The sequence below is a fragment of the Chelonia mydas genome, chromosome 3 (genome assembly GCF_015237465.2).
Source record: "Chelonia mydas isolate rCheMyd1 chromosome 3, rCheMyd1.pri.v2, whole genome shotgun sequence".
Taxonomy (NCBI): domain Eukaryota; kingdom Metazoa; phylum Chordata; order Testudines; family Cheloniidae; genus Chelonia; species Chelonia mydas.
Window position 1 is genome coordinate 16,582,778 of NC_057851.1, and position 20,313 is coordinate 16,603,090.

Consider the following 20,313-nt stretch of genomic DNA (forward strand, 5'->3'; position numbering starts at 1 on the left):
ACATTGCCTCTGTATAAATCCACAGTATGTCCACATCTTGAATACTGTGTGCAGATGTGGTCGCCCCATCTCAAAAAAGATATATTGGAATTGGAAAAGGTTCAGAAAAAGGCAACAAAAATGATTAGGGGTATGGAACGGCTTCCGTATGAGGAGAGATCAATAACACTGGGACTTTTCAGCTTGGAAAAGGAGATGACTAAAGGGGGACATGATTGAGGTCTATAAAATCATGACTGATGTGAAGAAAGGACATAAGAAAGTGTTATTTATTCCTTCTCTGAACACAAGAACTAGGGGTCACCAAATGAAATTAATAGGAAGCATGTTTAAAATAAACAAAAGGAAGTATTTCTTCACACAATGCACAGTCAACCTGTGGAACGCTTTGCCAGAGGATGTTGTGAAGGCCAAGACTATAACAGGTTCAAAAAAGACTAGATAAATTCATGGAGGATACATCCATCAATGGCTATTAGACAGAATGGGCAGGGATGGTGTCCCTAGCCTGTTTGCCAGAAGTTGGGAATGGGTGATGGGATGGACCACTCGATTACCCATTCTGTTCATTCCCTCTGGGGCACCTGGTATTGGCCACTGTCTGAAGACAGGATACTGGGCTAGACGGAACTTTGGTCTGACCCAGTATGGCCACTGCTATGTTCTTATGCAGCAAGTCTAGTTCTAGGTTAGTAATAATAATACTTACATCCATTAGTCCCACTCAATTTAAAAGTCTACTAAGAATTAATCATGCCAGCATTTCCCAATGTGTGGGGTGTAGACTGGCCTTTCCACTGTTCTCCAATCTCAGCTTTCATTTACATGGGTGGTAGCTTAGATGCTAATGATGATACTTCAACATCAACACAGTTGACTATTTCACTGTTCATCTGGTCATGTAAGAAAGGAGAGGCCAGATATCCCAAAAATCTGCATAATCCACTCTGAGTGCCTGCTCATTTTGGACAGACTTTTAGCACTGCAAGGCAGGATTGAATGTGGGCTGCAGTTTGCCTCATTTTCCTAAAGTGGGATTCCGCTTCCAACTTTGAAAAACTAAGCAATACATCAAAAAAGTAGTCATTATTATTGACCAGCTGGTCAAATCAAACTAAAGGAAAACAATACAATCACAATTTAAAAAAATCATGTTCAATTCAGCCTTCTGTAATTATGCATATTTTAAACACATTATGGTCAAATTAAATTATTTCTTATCCCTGCTGGCTTGCAAGTAGGTGACCTAATTTTTTATGTTCCTAATATAGAATCATAGAATATCAGGGTTGGAAGGGACCTCAGGAGGTCATCTAGTCCAACCCCCTGCTCAAAGCAGGACCTAATCCCCAACTAAATCATCCCAGCCAGGGCTTTGTCAAGCCTGACCTTAAAAACTTCTAAGGAAGGAGATTCCACCACCTCCCTAGGTAACGCATTCCAGTGTTTCACCACCCTCCTAGTGAAAAAGTTTTTCCTAATATCCAACCTAAATTTCCTCCACTGCAACTTGAGACCATTACTCCTTGTCCTGTCATCCGCTACCACTGAGAATAGTCTAGATCCATCCTCTTTGGATCCACCTTTCAGGTAGTTGAAAGCAGCTATCAAATCTCCCCTCATTCTTCTCTTCTGTAAACTAAACAATCCCAGTTCCCTCAGCCTCTCCTCAAGTCATGTGTTCCAGTCCCCTAATCATTTTTTTTGCCCTCCACTGGACTCTCTCCAATTTTTCCACATCCTTCTTGTAGTGTGGGGCCCACAACTGGACACAGTACTCCAGATGAGGCCTCACCAATGTCGAATAGAGGGGAACGATCACGTCCCTCGATCTGCTGGCAATGCCCCTACTTATACATCCCAAAATGCCATTGGCCTTCTTGGCTACAAGAGCACACTGTTGACTCATATCCAGCTTCTCATCCACTGTAACCCCTAATATCCTGATTCTCTTATTAATTTGATTCTATAGTCAAGTGAACCCAGAATTTAACTTATCTTCTCCAGGAAAATAGGCAAAAAAACATTAACTGCTGCAAAATTCTTCAAGCCAATTTAGCCACAATTCTTAAAGCTGATGTCAGTAGGGCTCTGTATGGGTCTCTCCATGCATAACTTTCCACAGGACAAGGACCTAAAATTGGTGTTAAGATTTCAGCTTTGTGCTGTTTGCTTAATCTCCCACAACTGTATTACTACCAGTTTTAGCAACAGTGGGGGGGTACTAGCAGAGAAGAGCGGAAAGCATTTTAATCAACATTTCATCAAGCCCTTCTGACACCATCTTCACATGACTTTGGCGTGAACACACAATTGTTTAGTCTACATTAGTACTCCATCCCATGGCTCTGCATTAGTGGTAGAATAGTGGAAGAGATTTTAACAAAAAGCTCCAGATAAACATTGTGGCGATGTTTACTACCAAGCAAAACAAAAATCTTACTACTATTCTGAATATAGCAGCAAGTACATTACACATAAAACAATAATGCTTAATATCCCCTAGTACGTGGAAGAAAGAGTCAAAGAGTAGAGACAGAACGAGATGTAATGTCTTTTATGAACCAGTGTAACAGCACTGTATGTAACACAGAATGTTCAAAACTTGTGTTTCACACTAGTAACACTTACCTTGTAGTCAGTCGCTTCTTTACAATTTCCAGGTTCACAGGTGGCAGTGAAACAGAGGGATCAAACCTTATTTTCATGGGTCGAGATTTATGTAGAGAACTGTCTACATTAATTCCCTGTGAGAATTAACATTGTTAATTTTTATGAACTTGTTTTCCTCTGGAACTGTAAGCTTTAGCAGGCCCAATGATTAGAATATACAGCAAGTTGTTATTATGTACATAATGTAATACAAATTTCTAAAAAATTAGATGTTTCCTGTGTAAAATGTATGCACAGGTAAAGCTGATTATCCAGATATCTCTTTAGTTCGAGCTATGCGTTTTTCCTCTCTCTTCATGAACTGATAAATCCCTACAATTTCCAGGATTGTACAGAACACTTCCATCCTGAAAACTGAGACCTGGTAGATAATATTTTTTAATATGTTTTAATCCCATCTTTACAGACAACAGTAAATATGCTCTCATTTTTTTCCTTTATATTTTGTTTTAGAACCACATGGTTATATGCAAGATTTCTGGGAATAATTCATGATCTCCTCATGAGACTTAAACAGTTAATAATATAGAAGGGCTACAGCATATATAAGCATTAAGCAACAGGCTGCAAATATAATAGGTATTTACTACAGGGTAAAAATAAATTAAGTAAACTCTAAATTTTGTGACAATCGGCGACTATATGACAGATTCCACAATTTGAAAGTATAAATTGCAAGTAATTGTGACAAAAGAAGGATTTCAGCCAATCACAGCTTAGAAAAGCTTTCAGCCAGTCACAGCTTTGAGCAGGGGATTGGACTAGATGACCTCCTGAGGTCTATTCCAACCCTAATATTCTAGGATTCTATGAAAAGATGTTCTGCATTCTAGGTCAGCTTCAGTTTCCAAACTGATTTAAGGTCTGGTCAATGTAGACGGTATCACACTAATCTAGTCTTGAAGTGACAAAGTCATGCATAATGGCAACAAACTCTGCACCTGAAAGAAATGGCTGCAATTTGCTGGCCAGACAGAGGAAAAAATGCCTTTCCAGAAATAACTGCCACACAATTGTCTAATAGGAGCTGGGTATCCAATAATACCAGACTGTAAACACACAGTGGGAAAATAAACCCAGCATCCCTTCAATCATATCCCGACTGAGCTTTAGACAGACTGTTTCTCTTACCTGCCCCAATCTCACCTAGACTAGCTAAAGGAGCACCTATTTGGTCATCAGCACATTGAAAGTGCCATAGTTCATACTCTTACAAAGCCACCCAAATGCCCACGTATACACTGAACTGAAAGGGAAACAAGATGGAACCCCGTTGAACGCCACAGGAAAGTGCCCTTAGAAAGGTTAAATAACCAATCTATTATTAGAGGGCGGGGGGGGGGGTGAGGGGCACAGTAAGTGTTATGAGTGTTTCTTCCCTTCCCTTATTGATAGTTTAATAGTGTAGGTTTCAGAGGATGGCATTTTAACATTTTGGTTTGTGAGTACTTTTGTTTTTAAGATCCTTCACATCACAGCAGATACTTTAGCTCAGAGTTTCATTCGCAGACTTTAAGTTGACTCAGATTCTTTGCCTTTCCGAAAAGTCTCCCTCTGCACTGAATAGTGTGGGTAATACACCTTTTCTTTGAGGTTAATGACAATGCTGTTCCTCTGATCAGCTAGCAATGAGAAATTGCTGATCTGCATTAGCACAGTCTTCGCCTAGTTCTATTCTCCTCTCACCTAATGAATTAGCATGTCCAATGACCAAGGAAGGAGCTCTAACATTGCTCCCAAACCAAACTATCTTGCATAGCAGCAAAAAGCAACAACATTGAAAGAAAAAGCACATCACCTGTGGGAGTCTGACTCCTTTGTTTAGTTGCTGTTCTTCCCACATGTTTTGTATTTCATCATCTTCACTTGCTCCATCACTCTTGGGTACTGGAAGTAAAATGAAGAGTAATGATATGAAAAATAGCAGTTTCTCTCCATCTATCCTTTCTGCACTCCCACCACCATCCCCAAAAATATTTGTTGCTGTTCCTACAAGCATTACTAAGAAAATGGGACAGGCAGAAAGAACAGCACAGGTGGGATTCTCAAAATGGGATTTAAAGGCCGCAGCAGGAACAGACCTGTACTGAAAATTAAGTCCCTGAGAATACAGTTTCTTAGTTAACTGTTGCTGCAGAGCCAGCGCAAGCATAAAATACTGTGCCCTACAAACACATTTTATTTTGCAAATCAAACTGTATATAATCCATACTAAATATATGTAAATATAGATGGTTATTGTTCTAACTACTAGGGCTGTCAAGCGATTAAAAAAATTAATTGTGATTAATTGTGCTGTTAAACAATACTATTTATATAAATATTTTTTGATGTTTTCCACATTTTCAAAGATATTGATTTTAATTACAACACAGAATACAAAGTGTACAATGCTCCCTTTATATTTTTTTATTACAAATATTTGCACTGTAAAAAACAAGAAATAGTATTTCAATTCACCTAATACAAGTACTGTAGGGCAGTTTCTTTATCATGAAAGTTGAACTTACAAATGTAGAATTATGTACAAAAAAATAACTGCATTCAAAAATAAAAAACAAACAACGTAAAACTTTATAGAGCCTACAAGTCAACTCAGTCCTATTTCTTGTTCAGCCAATCGCTCAGACAAAGTTTGTTTACATTTGCCGGAGATAATGCTGCCCACTTGTTTACAATATCACTTGAAAATGAGAACAGGCATTTGTATGGCACTGTTGTAGCTGGCGTTGCAAAATATTTACGTGCCAGATGTGCTAGAGATTCATATGTCCATTCATGCTTCATGCATCCATGCTGATCACGCTCTTTAAGTGGACTTGTAGGCTCTAATTGTTTTACACTGTTTTGTTTATGAGTGTAGTTATGAAACAAAACAAGTCTACATTTGTAAGTTGTGCTTTCACAATAAAGAGATTGGACTACGGTACTTGTATGAGGGGAACTGAAAAATACTATTTCTTTCATTTATCATTTTTACAGTGCAAATATTTGTAATAAAAATATGAAGTGAGCGCTGTAGACTTTGTATTCTGTGTTGTAACTGAAATCAATATATTTGAAAATGTAGAAAAACATCCAAAATATCTAATTGGTATTCTATTGTTTAACAGTGCGATTAAAACTGCAATTAATCACTCATCAACAAAACTATGAACTAAGTTCTCATCTTATAAACCTCACTTGAATAAGGAGTGTAGGATTGGGCTCTATGTTCTAACTGCAGAATCGAGAGCCAGAAAACTCAACTTTCTGATCCCAGGTTGAATTTGCAATGCTGGCAGTTAGAAAAATCATCTTTTCACTTGTTAAACAAAATGGCTATGAACATTATTGAAAGTCAATATAATGGCTACATCTTAGACCCTTTTAATCCCTCTCGAGTTACTCCTGGTAGAATTCTGCCCCCCTGCAGAAGCCCAGAATTAATGTCCCCCGCAGACTCCCCTGCAGAATAATTGATTTTGACAGGGAGGTGAAGGGAAGCTGCAATTACATCTTTTGCCCACCAGGGGCTGGTGTGGCACCCAAAGAGAGGGCAGCTGGCTCACAGGTAGGAGCAGCCAGTCACAGAGACGGAGGGGGCAGAGGCTGCCTTCCTCACAGCACCCTACCAGTGGGGCCAGGTGAGGAGGCTTGGGATATGGGGGGTGGGGGGGGGGGGTCACACGAGCTAGTGGGGTGACAATGTTGAGACAGTGGCTGAATGGAAGTGGGCGTGCAGGAACACATGGGGTCAGGAGAGGTGGGGGTGTGGCTGAGTGGGGGTGCAGGGACACATGAAGACAGGGTCAGCTATGCCTGGCTGAGTGAGGTGACAGGGAGGAGCGGGAGTGCAGGGACATACATGGACAGGGCCAGATGTGCTGAACTGAACGGGAGAGGCTAGGGATCAGCCAGGGTGTGCATGGGGGAGTCTCCCCAACTCCCTAACAATCCCTTCCCCCACAAAATAAATCTGTTCCATACTTCTCCCACCACACCCAACAACCCTCCAGGTTCACTCCCAGGCTTCTTCCCAGCAATACTTCCCTTTCCCTCAGCTCCTCCATTTCCCCTGGTGCCCCCAAGCCTTCGCACTGCTTCTCAGGGGTACAGGAAATACATTTCTGGATTGTAGTTTAAATGAATTTTTACTCAAAATTCTGTATTAATATACCTAGTAAGGAATCTGTCAAAAAATATTTAGTGAATTTTTTTGTTGTCTGTATTGTTACAGACATACTTACTGACAGGTATTTTGAAATAAATACAAAAAAATATTTGTAAATGGCATGATTATACTGTTACTTTGACAAAAAATGCAGAATTTAAAAATATTGTTAATATCAAAATGGATAACTTGAGGGGCATGTTTGTAAAAAAATACTACACAGCTTTCTTATTCTCCAGTCAACAAACATGGCACCCTTATTCTGGCATTTTCACAGTGTCACTCTTTCAGGTATAACCATGCTTTAAGAAGTTCATATTTTGGTCTTAAACTACTTGACTGACTCCTTCAAAGGCATGGATTCCCAAAAAGTAGGTCACATTTAAGAAATGTGATCTTTTGAGGGTTGAAAAAGAGCTGAAGAGAAGGGAAGAAGAGCCATGGATATAATTAACCTGAAGTAACAAAAATGTGACAGTACAGCATAAAAACTAATCTACATGGTCATTACCATGGTCCAGGCAATATACATTTAAATGTAATTAGCTTAATATATAAAGCTAATGGTACATGTAGACAAAAGGTTTAAGCTGGAGAGAAGTCACTAGGGAAAGTCACACTGTTCAGCACTGAAATGATTGATACTTTCGTGTTTTACATTTTATTTATTCTTGCTTATTCAAACTTTTTAAACTAAACAAACTGGGATAGAGAAGGGAGGCAAATTAATCGAAAGGAGAAAGACAACAGGGCACAAATTCATTGGATCAGGCTATGATAATAGTCAGAAAAATTTATCCAGCAGATAATGTAAAACAACAATGCCCCTGATAAACACTCATCCACTACAAGAGTTCAACATACATTAAACAATTGTACAAGATGAATCTGAGGGACTACAGTATACATCAGAGCAGGGAATGGTGACTAGAACAGTAAAATCTTTGATGTAAATTATCTGACTCATAACAGTGTTATGTGGATTAGTCAACATTTATAAAGTTCTATAAAAAACATTACTCTGAAACTCCTAGCAGTCAAGTAACAAAACACCATTATTGAATGCATAGAGTGTCATATTGAATAAACATCTGAGGCAGTTATTATGGTAGCATATATTGGACTACCTCCCTCCCTCCACCCCACTTTGTTATACCATCACAATGTACTTTCCTTGTTAATCATTACAGCCACACAGCTCTGCTGAGTGGTTAACTCAAGTGCATTCTGGGCACGTACCCCACAATGCAATGTTCCATCACTCAGCCTTAAACTCAGATTATTCTCAGGGTGCCTGTGGTATGGCCTACCAGAAACTATAAGAAGGCAGGATCTCAGGGTCAAATTAAGACTTCCACACTTCTCCTCCTGTCATCCATTAATTTTGCCAGCACCATTTTCAAGGTAGTATGGACGACAGGCTGCTGAGCACCATGATCATGACAGCCGTTAATACGAACGGGATGATGCAAATGCATTTTCAGTCATGGAGACTGACAGATTTGGCTCTGTGGTCTCATAGGGCTTTTGATGCTGTAGTAATACAGCTAATGGAAGAGGAGAAGGAGAATGAAATCAAGTAGTTACTTCTGTAGGGCATTTATCAGGAGCAACTTTATTCAATGAACCAATGCTGGGTTGGCCAACTAGCAGTGTCTAGGGGAAGAGGGTAGTAATGCAGACCAGGATACCAGCAATGGTAGCAGATCTTCAGGATAAAAGAGGCCACTTTCCTAGAGGATCTGTACAGTGCTCACCCACAGCTACAGAAGAACACCAACATGGGAGTTCCCCTCAACATGAAGAAGCATGTTGCCATCACCCTCTGGAAGTTAGTCTCCCCTGTTTACTATCAGTCAGTAATTAATTTGGTTGTTGGTGGTAGCTCAACTGTTGGGATTGTTATCATGGATGCTATGAGGAGGGTTCTGCTATACCATGTCAGAGTGTGGCAATGATTTGCCTATTTCTCTCTCTCTCACACACACACACTTCCCCTCAAGCCAAAGACTTGATCAAGAGGAAAAGGTATTTCTCTGTGGTGCTGCATGACCTTGATCATTGTCAAAGATTCACTAATATTAACATGGGGGTGGTCTGGAAAAGTCCATGATGTCAGAACATTTAGAAGTTGTGGCCTGGATACTGGAATGAAGGAGGACATTTTTGCTCCCCAGACCACTACAGAAATGAATGGAGTTATGATTCCTCCTGTCATTCTGGGAGACTCTTCTTACCCTCTACTTTTTTGGCTTACAAAGGCTCTCAGTCAACACTTGGACAAGAGAAAGGAGTATTCCAAGTACCTATGGAATGCTAGTGAAGTGTACTTTTAGCAGGCTGAAGGGCAGGTGATGCTTTATGAAAAAGCTGTATGTTTCTCCTCATTGTGTGCTAAATGCCTGCTGTATTTCACATAACATCTGTGAGAGTAAGGGAGAGATCCTGGAGGATGGGTAGGAGCAGGAAGTGGAGAGACTTTCTGAACATTACAGACAGTGAGAGAGTAAGTCTCTACAAAATGCTCAAAGTGGTCAAGGAAATACGGTCAGCGATGCATTGTTCTCCTCCACTGGGGGTGACAAATGTACCGTAAAAAGAGAAATATGTTTGTGCTCTCTTCTGGTAAGGAGTTGATAACATCCTCCCCTCCCATACAATGTCATTTATGGGTTGAGTGTTCCTCAATGGAACATTTCAGCCAAGTTAAAGCAAAATGAATGTATTCAGTTAACAAAAACAGGTAACACTGCATCTTGGGGAGGAGGGGAGAGAAGAACCAATTAAATGAGAACATGGTGCAACCTTAACAGCAATGGATGTGAGGTATGGCCAAAGTAACGAATGCTCAAACTCCTGCAGGTGATGCACTCAAGAGAATTTTCCTTCTCCATGTCCCAGTATTGACTGAAATAGTGGTCTCAGTATGGTGCATTCTCTATAGTTTGCAGAACACTGGAAGTTTGGGTGCAGTGCTTGACCTTTATAACTAAAATGGTGCTCTATCACAGCTGTCTACCTCAGGTCCCGGTCCAGGACCATTCAATCCATTTAGATCCTTTGAGAATACTCTAGGAAACCACTCCTCCACAATTGCGCCTTTCTATGTGGCTCTCTGCTGGGAGGAATTCAATAGTTCCTGGGACAGATCTTCTCTTGCCATTCCCCCCTGCCTCCCTGCTTTTGAAGATTTGTCAGCCACTCTGCAGGTGATAACTCCCTTCTTCATGTGGGCCATGACATTACAGGTGCTACAGGAAATAAGAAAGAGCACAAGTACTTACCGTCCCCACCCTAATCACCAAACCAAAAATGTTTCTTCCCTACAATTTTAGAATGCTATTCCAATAGTCTCTTCCCACACTGAGGTTCACTTCAAGACAGTAAGAAGATTTCCAAATTATTACAGGGGGCCTATACAAGGGGAAGTAAACACTGGGCATCTGAACTGGCTGTGCTGGTTTTAAGTTGCAGGTTGTATGGTGCAGCAGACAGCAGGTTAGTAATTGCATGTGCACCCCTGTAGGCTGTCCTTACAGTGGTGGATGTTACTCTGAGATGAGTCCCCAGAAAATTAAGAAGGGTCCTGTTCAAAAAGGCAATGGGTAAACCAAGAAGACACACAGCACTGCTATTTACCAAGCTAGTGTCCCTGCACTGGTGCAGGAGTGGAACAGAAACACTAGCTATATGGGCAGTCCCAGGAGTGCTGCTTTGCCTTGCAATGTGTGCGCCAAAATAAAGCACTCTTTGCTTTCAGTTCTCTTTTACGATACACTTTTAAATCTATAGGTTTCAGAGTAGCAGCCGTGTTAGTCTGTATCTGCAAAACGAAAAGGAGGACTTGTGGCACCTTAGAGACTAAATCTTTAGGTACCTTCTGACAAATAAAATTCTACAGTAACTGCTCTAAACCCATTTTCGAATGGCTCTGCAACCTTATTGGGCCATTTACCACATGAATTCTCAACTTTACTAAAAACTGAGTATTAATGAAACTGAAATAATGAATCTTTTCTAGTGTTTTGTTTTTTCCTTTTTCTGTATCTGCTGCTACAATAAACGTTTGCACTTTGGGGATTAAAAAAATGCATTGCCTGGCAGACATCTTGAGCAGCGTATAAGGGAGGGCATGGTGGGGGAGGGAGAACAAGCAGGATACAGCTCAGGAAGAGGTTTATGGAGTCGGCAAGCGTGGTCGATGGTTGTGCAGCTTGATACCACAGGGAAATAAAACTTTAAAGCATTAAATCTCTGACGCAGATGCCATTTTCAGCATGCTGAGGGCAGGGCGTTTAATGCAAAATACGGAGGGGAGAAAAAAAAGGTTCCTAGCTCCAACCAACATGGCAGTGGACAGCTGGTCCCTGAAAAAAGTAGAATACATCCCCCTATACTGTCTTCTTGTAATTCAGCACATAATGCTCATGGCCATAAGTCCCCATCCCAGCATTTTCAGACTGGCTGCTGGTAGAACTCATCCACAGCAGTTTTAGTATAGCTATTCATATGCTCTTCCTGTGTAGTGTCCAAATCTGTTGGGTAACACAATTTTTGGCTGCCCTGAAAACATCTCCTCCTGGTTAGATCCCCATGGCATACATGAGGCCAAGGTAGCTTTCAGTGGCTTTTTGGGTGCCAGGCATGTTGTCTTGGGTGCGTTGAGGAAAACTGTCCGCCACATAAGTCTTGGGTTCTGTGGTAGTTTCACTTGCAAAAATGTGGTTCAGTTCCTCAGAGTATGGGCAGGTGATGGGAGCATTACCAGAAGTCCTGTTATGAATCCTTGTCCTCAGGTACTTCCACTGGAGTGCCTGTGCTTTGACTCAGCACTGGGACCAGCTCCAGGAGTGCCTCCTTACCTTCATTTGCTCCAAATGTCTTTAGATTGTAGTTGGCCGCATTCTAGTGACTCTTCTCCAGATGGGATTGAATATGCAGCTCTCCAAATAGGGCAATCAAGTCCTGGATCTCTGAATGAGTCCACACAGAAACCTGGCAGAGGAGAGAGGCTTGGCCTGACTACTATAAGGAGTATTTCAGAGTAGCAGCCATGTTAGTCTGTATCCGCAAAAAGGAGGACTTGTGGCACCTTAGAGACTAACCAATTTATTTGAGCATAAGCTTTCGTGAGCTACAGCTCACTTCATCAGATGCATTCAGTGGAAAATACAGTAGGGAGATTTACATACACAGAGAACATAAATAATGGGTGTTACCATACACACTGTAACGAGAGTGATCAGGTAAGGTGAGCAAGGAGTATGTGAACTCACTATTATCTGATATCAAACATGGGCATTCTTGGTTGCGTGCCAGCATTTAAACTGGGAGATGACATCTGGTTAAGATGACCCCAGGGGAGTGGATGGCACAAGACAGGCCAGTCCAGGAATAGAACAATGTAGTGTGAGATAGCAGTTAGAGGACTGCCAGAAGGAGAATAGTTAGGAATGCATCCACCCAAACTTAAAGAAAGCAAACTCCCTGCGAAGTGGAGTTACTCCTGTTCTGAGGATTATTAGTGACCTAAGATGCCAAGTAATCACTTAAAAAAAAAAAGTTGTTGTTTGTGGACATAAGGCACTGTAAAGTGAACTAACTAAAGTTAATCTGATTTAATAAACCTGTGCAGAAAAGCCCTAAAAGGGCAATAAGGGTCTGCACCACTCTTTTTACAAACAGGGCCTAGAACTGCACTTTTTTAGTGCATTTCACATTCTTCAAACAGTTAAAGTTTTGCCACTTTTATGCCCTGGTAAACAGGCTTAAACTTACCTGCATATTCAGCCATCCTCTGCCTAAGAGTTTTTGTTTTGGGAGCAAAGTGGAGAATCGTGTCATGATCAGAGTCATCCTCACTCTCGGTATCACTGCATGCTGTTTTCTGAGAGACTGGAGCACGATGTGATGGGTCCAGTGGAATATAGTCACCCTGAGTCCTGGCCAACTGACGTTTCCCACAAGCAACCCGGATATAAGCTGCATCAGGTATATTACCTGTAATTAACAGAAAGAGCCTAAAGTAAGAGACTAAGAGCAAAATTCAATACTACTCCTCACGACAAAGTTAATTATATAATGCTTTTTCTCCAAAGTATAGTAATACGTTAGGAGTTTGGGGCTTTTTTCTGCAATACATTGTTAATGATAAATTGAGATAGTTGTGCACGTTATTTCTACAGTCCAAGGGGCTCAACTTGAAAGAGCACAAATATTGAGGAGCACTTCCATACCCCTGCTGCTTCAACTACATCAGGGGTGGGCAAACTATGGCCCAGGAACCACATCCGGCCCTTCAGATGCTTCAATCTGGCCCTCAAGCTCTGGCTGGGGAGCAGGGTCTGGGGCTTGCCTTGCTCCACATCTGCCGTGGCTCCGCACGGCTACCAGAAGCAGAGGCATGTCCCTGCTCCGGCTCCTATGTGGAGGGGCAGCCAGGGGGCTCTGCACACTGCCCCTGCAGCTCCCATTGGCTGGGAACCGTAGTCAATGGGAGCTGCAGGGGCAGTGCCTGTGCACGGAAGAGTGTGCAGAGCCACCTGGCCATGCCTCCAGGTAGGAGCCAGAGGGGGGGGGACATGCCACTGCTTTCGGGAGCTGCTTGAGGTAAGCACCACCCAGAGTCTACACCCCTGGCCCCCTCCTGTGCCCCAACCACAGCCCTGATCCCCCTCCCACCCTTTGAACCTCTCAATCCCAACCCCACATCCCCAGCCGGAGCCCCAACCCCCCCTACACACCCCAACCCGCTGCCCCAGCCCGAAGCCCCCTCCTACACCCTGAACTCCTCATTTCTGGTCCCACCCCAGAGCCTGCACCCACTCCAGCACCCCAACCCCCAATTTCGTGAGTATTCATGGCCCACCATATAATTTCCATACCCAGATATGACCCTTGGGCCAAAAAGTTTGCCCACCCCTAAACTACATGTTAACTTTCCAGTAGTTTTCAGACCTTCAAAACAAAGGCCACAGTAGTCTTAAAAGTCACAACAACCTAAATAAAAGTTTCCAGTATTTATGCCATAAATGGAGGTACATGTTGTAAGCATAACAATTCTCTTCATTTTGCCAGTCCTAAGTCTCAAAAATATAATCAAGGCAAAAATATTATTGAAGTATCCTTCAGGCTGCAAATTAAAATATGAGCAGTAAAGAAAAAGAAAAAAAAAGTGTGCTAAACTAGTAATCTAGATCATACATGAAAACGAAGAAAGGATTACTACTACTATAAATACTTTAATAATCCAGGAATGCAAAAGTTCTCTAAACATTCATCCTTAATGCAGCATTAATAAAGTTATTGCATTTAATTTCCTGTTTATTAAAAATAAAAATATTAGAAAGGACCATAACCTTGAATCCATCATTTCTCTTCTATCCAAATGCCTAGTTATGGTGAGTGACCTATAATAGAGGTTTTTTGTTTTGTTTCAGCACATACTTATAAAAAACCCAATGATATCTAATTTTACCTTTTCTTTTATTTCATTACTATAAATATTACAGGGCTTTCTATCATATCATCATGCTAAAGATCTATCCCAAGAGACCAGACTGACAATAGACTGTAAAGGCAAATTCTGCTCTCAGTTACACCAATGTAATTCTGGAATAAATGTCCTTGATATACAACAATTTCAGTGAAGTTACTTTAATTATACATTAGTATAACAGAGTCCAGTGTTTTAAACAGTACTTTGAATATTCTGCAATATGCAAGACTACGTGCAGTACCTATTCGCTGCTCACAACTAGTTACAAACCTGCTGATAAATCCTCTCTTTTCTGTGGAGGGCTGGATTGAGTTTCAGAGGCTGAACTAGTGTAATCTTCACTGGCTGATGAGTAGTGCTCATCCTCCTCTTCTGTCTCACATGTATCAGTACTGTTAATTATTCTAGACTCCGATTGGAAGATTTCTGTATTCAAGGAGAAAAATCAAGACCCAGGATTTTTGTCTCAGCTACTGGAAATGTTGATAACCTGTTAAGAAACATCATAAATCTGAAGACAACAATCAGTCCCTGACCCTGAAAAGACTTCTGTGCTTAAATTTACACATTGAGCAATCCCATTGTCTTCAAAGATTTAAGGCAGTATTTTTAGTTTCAGTATGAATCTTAAGCAAAATTTTAGGACACAGTAAAGTAAGGCATCATCATACAAATTCATGTATTTTCATTTCAACTCTTTATCCTAAATTCAGATGATTTTAGGGGATTCTTAACATGATTTATGACTAGTTTTAAACAGGTTGTGCTGTCTCTCATTAATGAAATCTGAGGCCCACTTCTAAAAATCATTGAGAAACTACTGCCTACGACCAAATCCTGAGACTAATGGAATTTGTAACTGCCTAGTAATCTCCATTTACAATGCGAGTTCCAGGAGGTCAACTCCTCTCAAAGTCAGCCTAAGTGCCCGATACTACTCCTACAAAGTCAATGGGATTTTGGCAGATGACTTAAATAGATACAGGATCAAACCTGCTCATTATGTGTTTTGGGATATACATTTAAATTTGACTGTTTTCATCCATAAATTCATTCTTGTAATTTATTAATATAAAACAATATGTCTGATAACAGTACTTGCCAAAGCACCCTTCCTTCATGGATCTCAAAATGCTTTACAAACAACTAGTCTAAAATACACCCAATAAGTAGCTACGCACTTACCTTTGCTTCTTTCAGCTTCTCTAACTGCAGAGTGAGAGTTTTCTTTCCTTTGCATTCTAAATGTTATTGTGTTAAGAGATGGCTTCTTTATTTTAAAGAGTTCCTCACCTTCTGTAGGAGGGGGAAAAAAAGGATCAGTGTAAACATATTTACAAAGCAACATCACCACATTTGAAACATTTTATTATTTGTCTTACCATAGTGCCTAGTCAGCCTAGTCATGGACCAGGACCACACTGTACTGTACAGACAGAGAACAAAAGAGTCACTGCCCCAAAGAGTTTACGATCTAAGCATAAGACAAGAGACAACAAATGGATATAGACAAATAGGGTAGTACAAGTAAACAATGAGACAATATTAGTCAACATGACAAGCTGTTGGTGTACTGAGACTACAGCCTAAATATTGTCAAGTTTTTTGTAAGAATCACAGCAAGAGAATTTTGAAGAGGGATTTGAAGGTGCTAAAAGATTACAATACACATTTATAAAATCAATAATCAGTGGTCTACATGGCATATGGTCTTTAAAAATCTACAGTGCATTAGGTTAGACTAGTTCAAGACTGTCACCACAGGTGGACTAGCTCTCACCTCTCATTTCACCTATAAAGCATTAGGATATTTATGGGCCACTGTAACAACTTCCTACCAACACTACAAAAAGAAGGATTCTGGGTGGACTCCTCTTGAAGGTCAAAACAGACTGGACTTTTACATAGAGTGCTTCCGCTGACGTGCGGGGGCTGAAATGGTGGAAAAGCAGCATCACTTGCCCCATAACCTCAGCCGTGCAGAGCACAATGCCATCCACAACCTCGGAAACAACTCTGACCTCATAATCTAAAAGGCTGACAAAGGAGGTGCTGTCGTCATCATGAATAGGTCGGAATATGAACAAGAGGCTGCTAGGCAGCTCTCCAACACCACTTTCAAAAAGCATTACCCTCTGATCCCACTGAGGGTTACCAAAAGAAACTACACCATCTGCTCAAGAAACTCCCTGAAAAAGCACAAGAACAAATCGGCACAGACACACCCCTAGAACACCAACCAGGGGTATTCTATCTGCTATCCAAGATCCGTAAACCTGGAAATCCTGGACGCCCCATCATCTCAGGCATTGGCACCCTGACAGCAGGATTGTCTGGCTATGTAGACTCCCTCCTCAGGCCCTAAGCTATCAGCACTCCCAGCTATCTTCGAGACGCCACTGACTTCCTGAGGAAACTACAATCCATCGGTGATCTTCCTGAAAACACCATCCTGGCCACTATGGATGTAGAAGCCCTCGACACCAACATTCCACACAAAGATAGACTACAAGCAGTCAGGAACAGTATCCCCGATAATGTCACGACAAACACTGTGGCCGAACTTTGTGACTCTGTCCTCACCCATAACTATTTCACATCTGGGGACAATGTATACCTTTAAATCAGCGGCACTGCTATGGGTACCCGCATGGCCCCACCGTATGTCAACATTTTTATGGCGGACTTAGAACAATGCTTCCTCAGCTCTTGTCCCCTAATGCCCCTACTCTACTTGCGCTACATTGATGACATCTTCATCATCTGGACCCATGGAAAAGCAGCCTTTGAGGAATTCCACCATGATTTCAACAATTTCCATCCCACCATCAACCTCAGTCTGAACCAGTCCACACTAGAGATCCACTTCCTGGACACTACGGTGCTAATAAGCGATGGTCACATAAACACCACCCTACACCGGAAATGTACTGACTGCTATACTTACCTACATGCCTCCAGCTTTCATCCAGATCACACCACACGATCCATTGTCTACAGCCAAGCTCGATGATACAGCGGCATTTGCTCCAACCCCTCAGACAGAGACAAACACCTACAAGATCTCTATCAAGCATTCTTACAACTATAATACCCACCTGCTGAAGTGAAGAAACAGATGGACAGAGCCAGAAGAGTACCCAGAAGTCACCTACTACAGGACAGGCCCAACAAAGAAAATAACAGAACGCCACTAGCCATCACCTTCAGCCCCCAACTAAAACCTCTCCAACTCACCATCAAGGATCTACAACATATCCTGAAGGACTCATCATCACTCTCACAGATCTTGAAGACAGGCCAGTCCTTGCTTACAGACAGCCCCCCAACCTGAAGCAAATACTCACCAGCAACCACACACCACACAACAGAACCACTAAACCAGGAACCTATCCTTGCAACAAAGCCCGTTGCCAACTGTGTCCACATATCTATTCAGGGGACACCATCATAGGGCCTAATCACATCAGCCACACTATCAGAGGCTTGTTCACCTGCACATCTACCAATGTGATATATGCCATCATGTGCCAGCAATGCCCCTCTGCCATGTACATTGGCCAAACTGGACAGTCTCTACATAAAAGAATAAATGGACACAAATCAGACGTCAAGAATTAGAACATTCAAAAACCAGTCAGAGAACACTTCAGTCTCTCTGGTCACTCGATTACAGACCTAAAAGTGGCAATTCTTCAACAAAGAAACTTCAAAGACAAACAGACTCCAACAAGAGACTGCTGAATTGGAATTAATTTGCAAACTGGACACCATTAAATTAGACTTGAATAAAGACTGGGAGTGGATGTGTCATTACACAAAGTAAAACTATTTCCCCATGTTTATCTCCCCCCCCGTTCCTTACAAGTTCTTGTCAACTGCTGGAAATGGCCCACCTTGATTATCACTACAAAATGTCATCCCATTTCCCCCCCCCCCCCCCCCCCCCGGCTGGTAATAGCTCACCTTACCTGATCACTCTTGTTACAGTGTGTATGGTAACACCCATTGTTTCATGTTCTCTGTGTATATAAAATCTCCCCACTATATTTTCCACTGTATGAAGTGAGCTGTAACTCACGAAAGCTTATGCTCAAATAAATTTGTTAGTCTCTAAGGTGCCACAAGTACTCTTTTTCCTTTTGCGGATACAGACTAACACAACTGTTACTCTGAAACCTGTAACAACTGAGAAGAACACAATATTCTAGAGTTCTACTGAACTGCTCACAGAGCGGTCACTCAGATGAACATTTTTTTCCCCCTCAGTGAAATCAGACTTACAAACATAAGAATGGCCATATTGGGTCAGACCAAAGGTCCATCTAGCCCAGTATCTTGTCTTCTGCCAGTGGCCAATGCCAGGTGCCCCAGAGGGAATGAACAGAATGGGTAATCATCAAGCAATCCAGTCCCTGTCGCTCATTCCCAGCTTCTGGCAAACAGAGGCTAGAGACACCATCCCTGCCCATTCTTGCTAATAGCCATTGATGGAAGTATCCTCCATGAATTTATCTAGTCTTTTTTGAACCCTGTTATAGTGCTGGCCTTCACAACATCCTCTGGCAATGAGTTCCACAGGTTGACTGTGCGTTGTGAGAAAAAATACTTCCTTTTGTTTATTTTAAACCTGCTGCCTATTAATTTCATTTGGTGACCCCTTAGTTCTTGTGTTCAGAGAAGGAGTAAATAGCACTTCCTTATATCCTTTCCTCACACCAGTCATGATTTTATAGACCTCAATCATGTCCCACCTTAGTCATCTCTTTTCCAAGCTGAAAAGTCCCAGTGTTATTGATCTCCCCTCATACAGAAGCCGTTCCATACCCCTAATTATTTTTGTTGCCCTTTTCTGAACCTTTTCCAATTCCAATACATCTTTTTTGAGATGGGGCAACCACATCTGCACGGAGTATTCAAGATGTGGGCGTACCATGGATTTATATAAGACTGACCATTCAAACAGGTCCCCTTACTTTATCAGGGTAAGATAACCTTAAACAAAGGAAACAACAGTCACCTCCCGTCTTCAGTAGTATTTAGGCACTTAATTCCCACTGAAATCAATATGAGTTTGGTATCTGGGCCTCAGTCCATAACAGAGGGTAACATCCATTCCTTCATACTCCACTCCTGACCCTTGTCTTTTAGGCTCCAAGTTCTTTGGGGCAGAGACTGCCATTTATTATATGTTTGCACATTGTCTTTAGGCATTATCATAACATAAGCATAAATTAAATAAAAAAAAAAAAAAAAACACCACGACCCAAACATCAGACCCAGAATGTGCACAGCCTTAAAGTTGTAGGGTCCACTCAGATGAAATAGTCCTATGAGCGTCAGGTAGCCATGAAGTTCCAAACTAATCCAAAAAAATCACGTGTGCCTAGTGAAGTCACCAAGGACCATCAGCAGTTTCAGTATCACTGTTGATCAGCACAGCTTTAGTGTGGGAGATCAGCTGTATTTGAGTTTACATGCAAAAAAGTGCAGACCCACCCCTTCACAAAACCTCTTTCACATGAGTCATATATATTGCAGTGTCTTGCAGTATCAAATAGCCAGGTCTTGGCTATGCACACTTACTCTTCCTTTATCACATCATTAACTTCACTAGTCTTTGCATCACAAAGCAGCACAGCTCCCCTCAGTGCAATTCCACTCAACCCAGGAATAGGCACTCAGGTAGCTAGCCTGAGCGGCCACCTGTACCACTACAACCACATTGCCATTTTTAGAGCACTAATTTGAGCACAGCTAGTGCCGGTCAGTCTACCTGCACTGGGAAGCACCCTCCCAGTCGCAGTGTAGACATACCCTTACAGGTGCCAGTCCCAGCAGAGATACCGAGAGAACTACTAAAGTGACAGTAGCTCTGCCGTCCAGCCAGGCTCTTGGGGGGTGACTGCAGGTCCCAGTACCTGAGGGTGTTGGAGTGATTAAAGCACAGGACTGGGCACCAGCCTCCTGGGTTCTCATCCAAGCCCTA

The 20,313-nt window shown here is 41.7% G+C and overlaps 1 protein-coding gene across 7 annotated transcripts in view; it reads right to left on the reverse strand.

Annotated features, from left to right (window-relative positions):
* Positions 1 to 20,313, reverse strand: part of GCFC2 (GC-rich sequence DNA-binding factor 2) — a 44,407-nt gene that overhangs the window by 23,399 nt on the left and 695 nt on the right. For 5 of the 7 annotated variants that reach the window (XM_037893952.2, XM_043542180.1, XM_037893951.2 and 2 more), the window contains exons 2-6: positions 15,510 to 15,620; positions 14,595 to 14,750; positions 12,605 to 12,826; positions 4,472 to 4,560; positions 2,632 to 2,747 (exon numbers count right to left, since the gene is read on the reverse strand). In XM_037893952.2, the coding sequence (XP_037749880.1) occupies positions 2,632 to 2,747; positions 4,472 to 4,560; positions 12,605 to 12,826; positions 14,595 to 14,750; positions 15,510 to 15,620 (694 nt within the window). Of the gene's footprint in view, positions 1 to 2,631; positions 2,748 to 4,471; positions 4,561 to 12,604; positions 12,827 to 14,594; positions 14,751 to 15,509; positions 15,621 to 15,706; positions 15,747 to 20,313 lie in introns of those variants that run through there. The other 2 variants (XM_043542179.1, XM_043542178.1) reach the window with 1 other exon arrangement.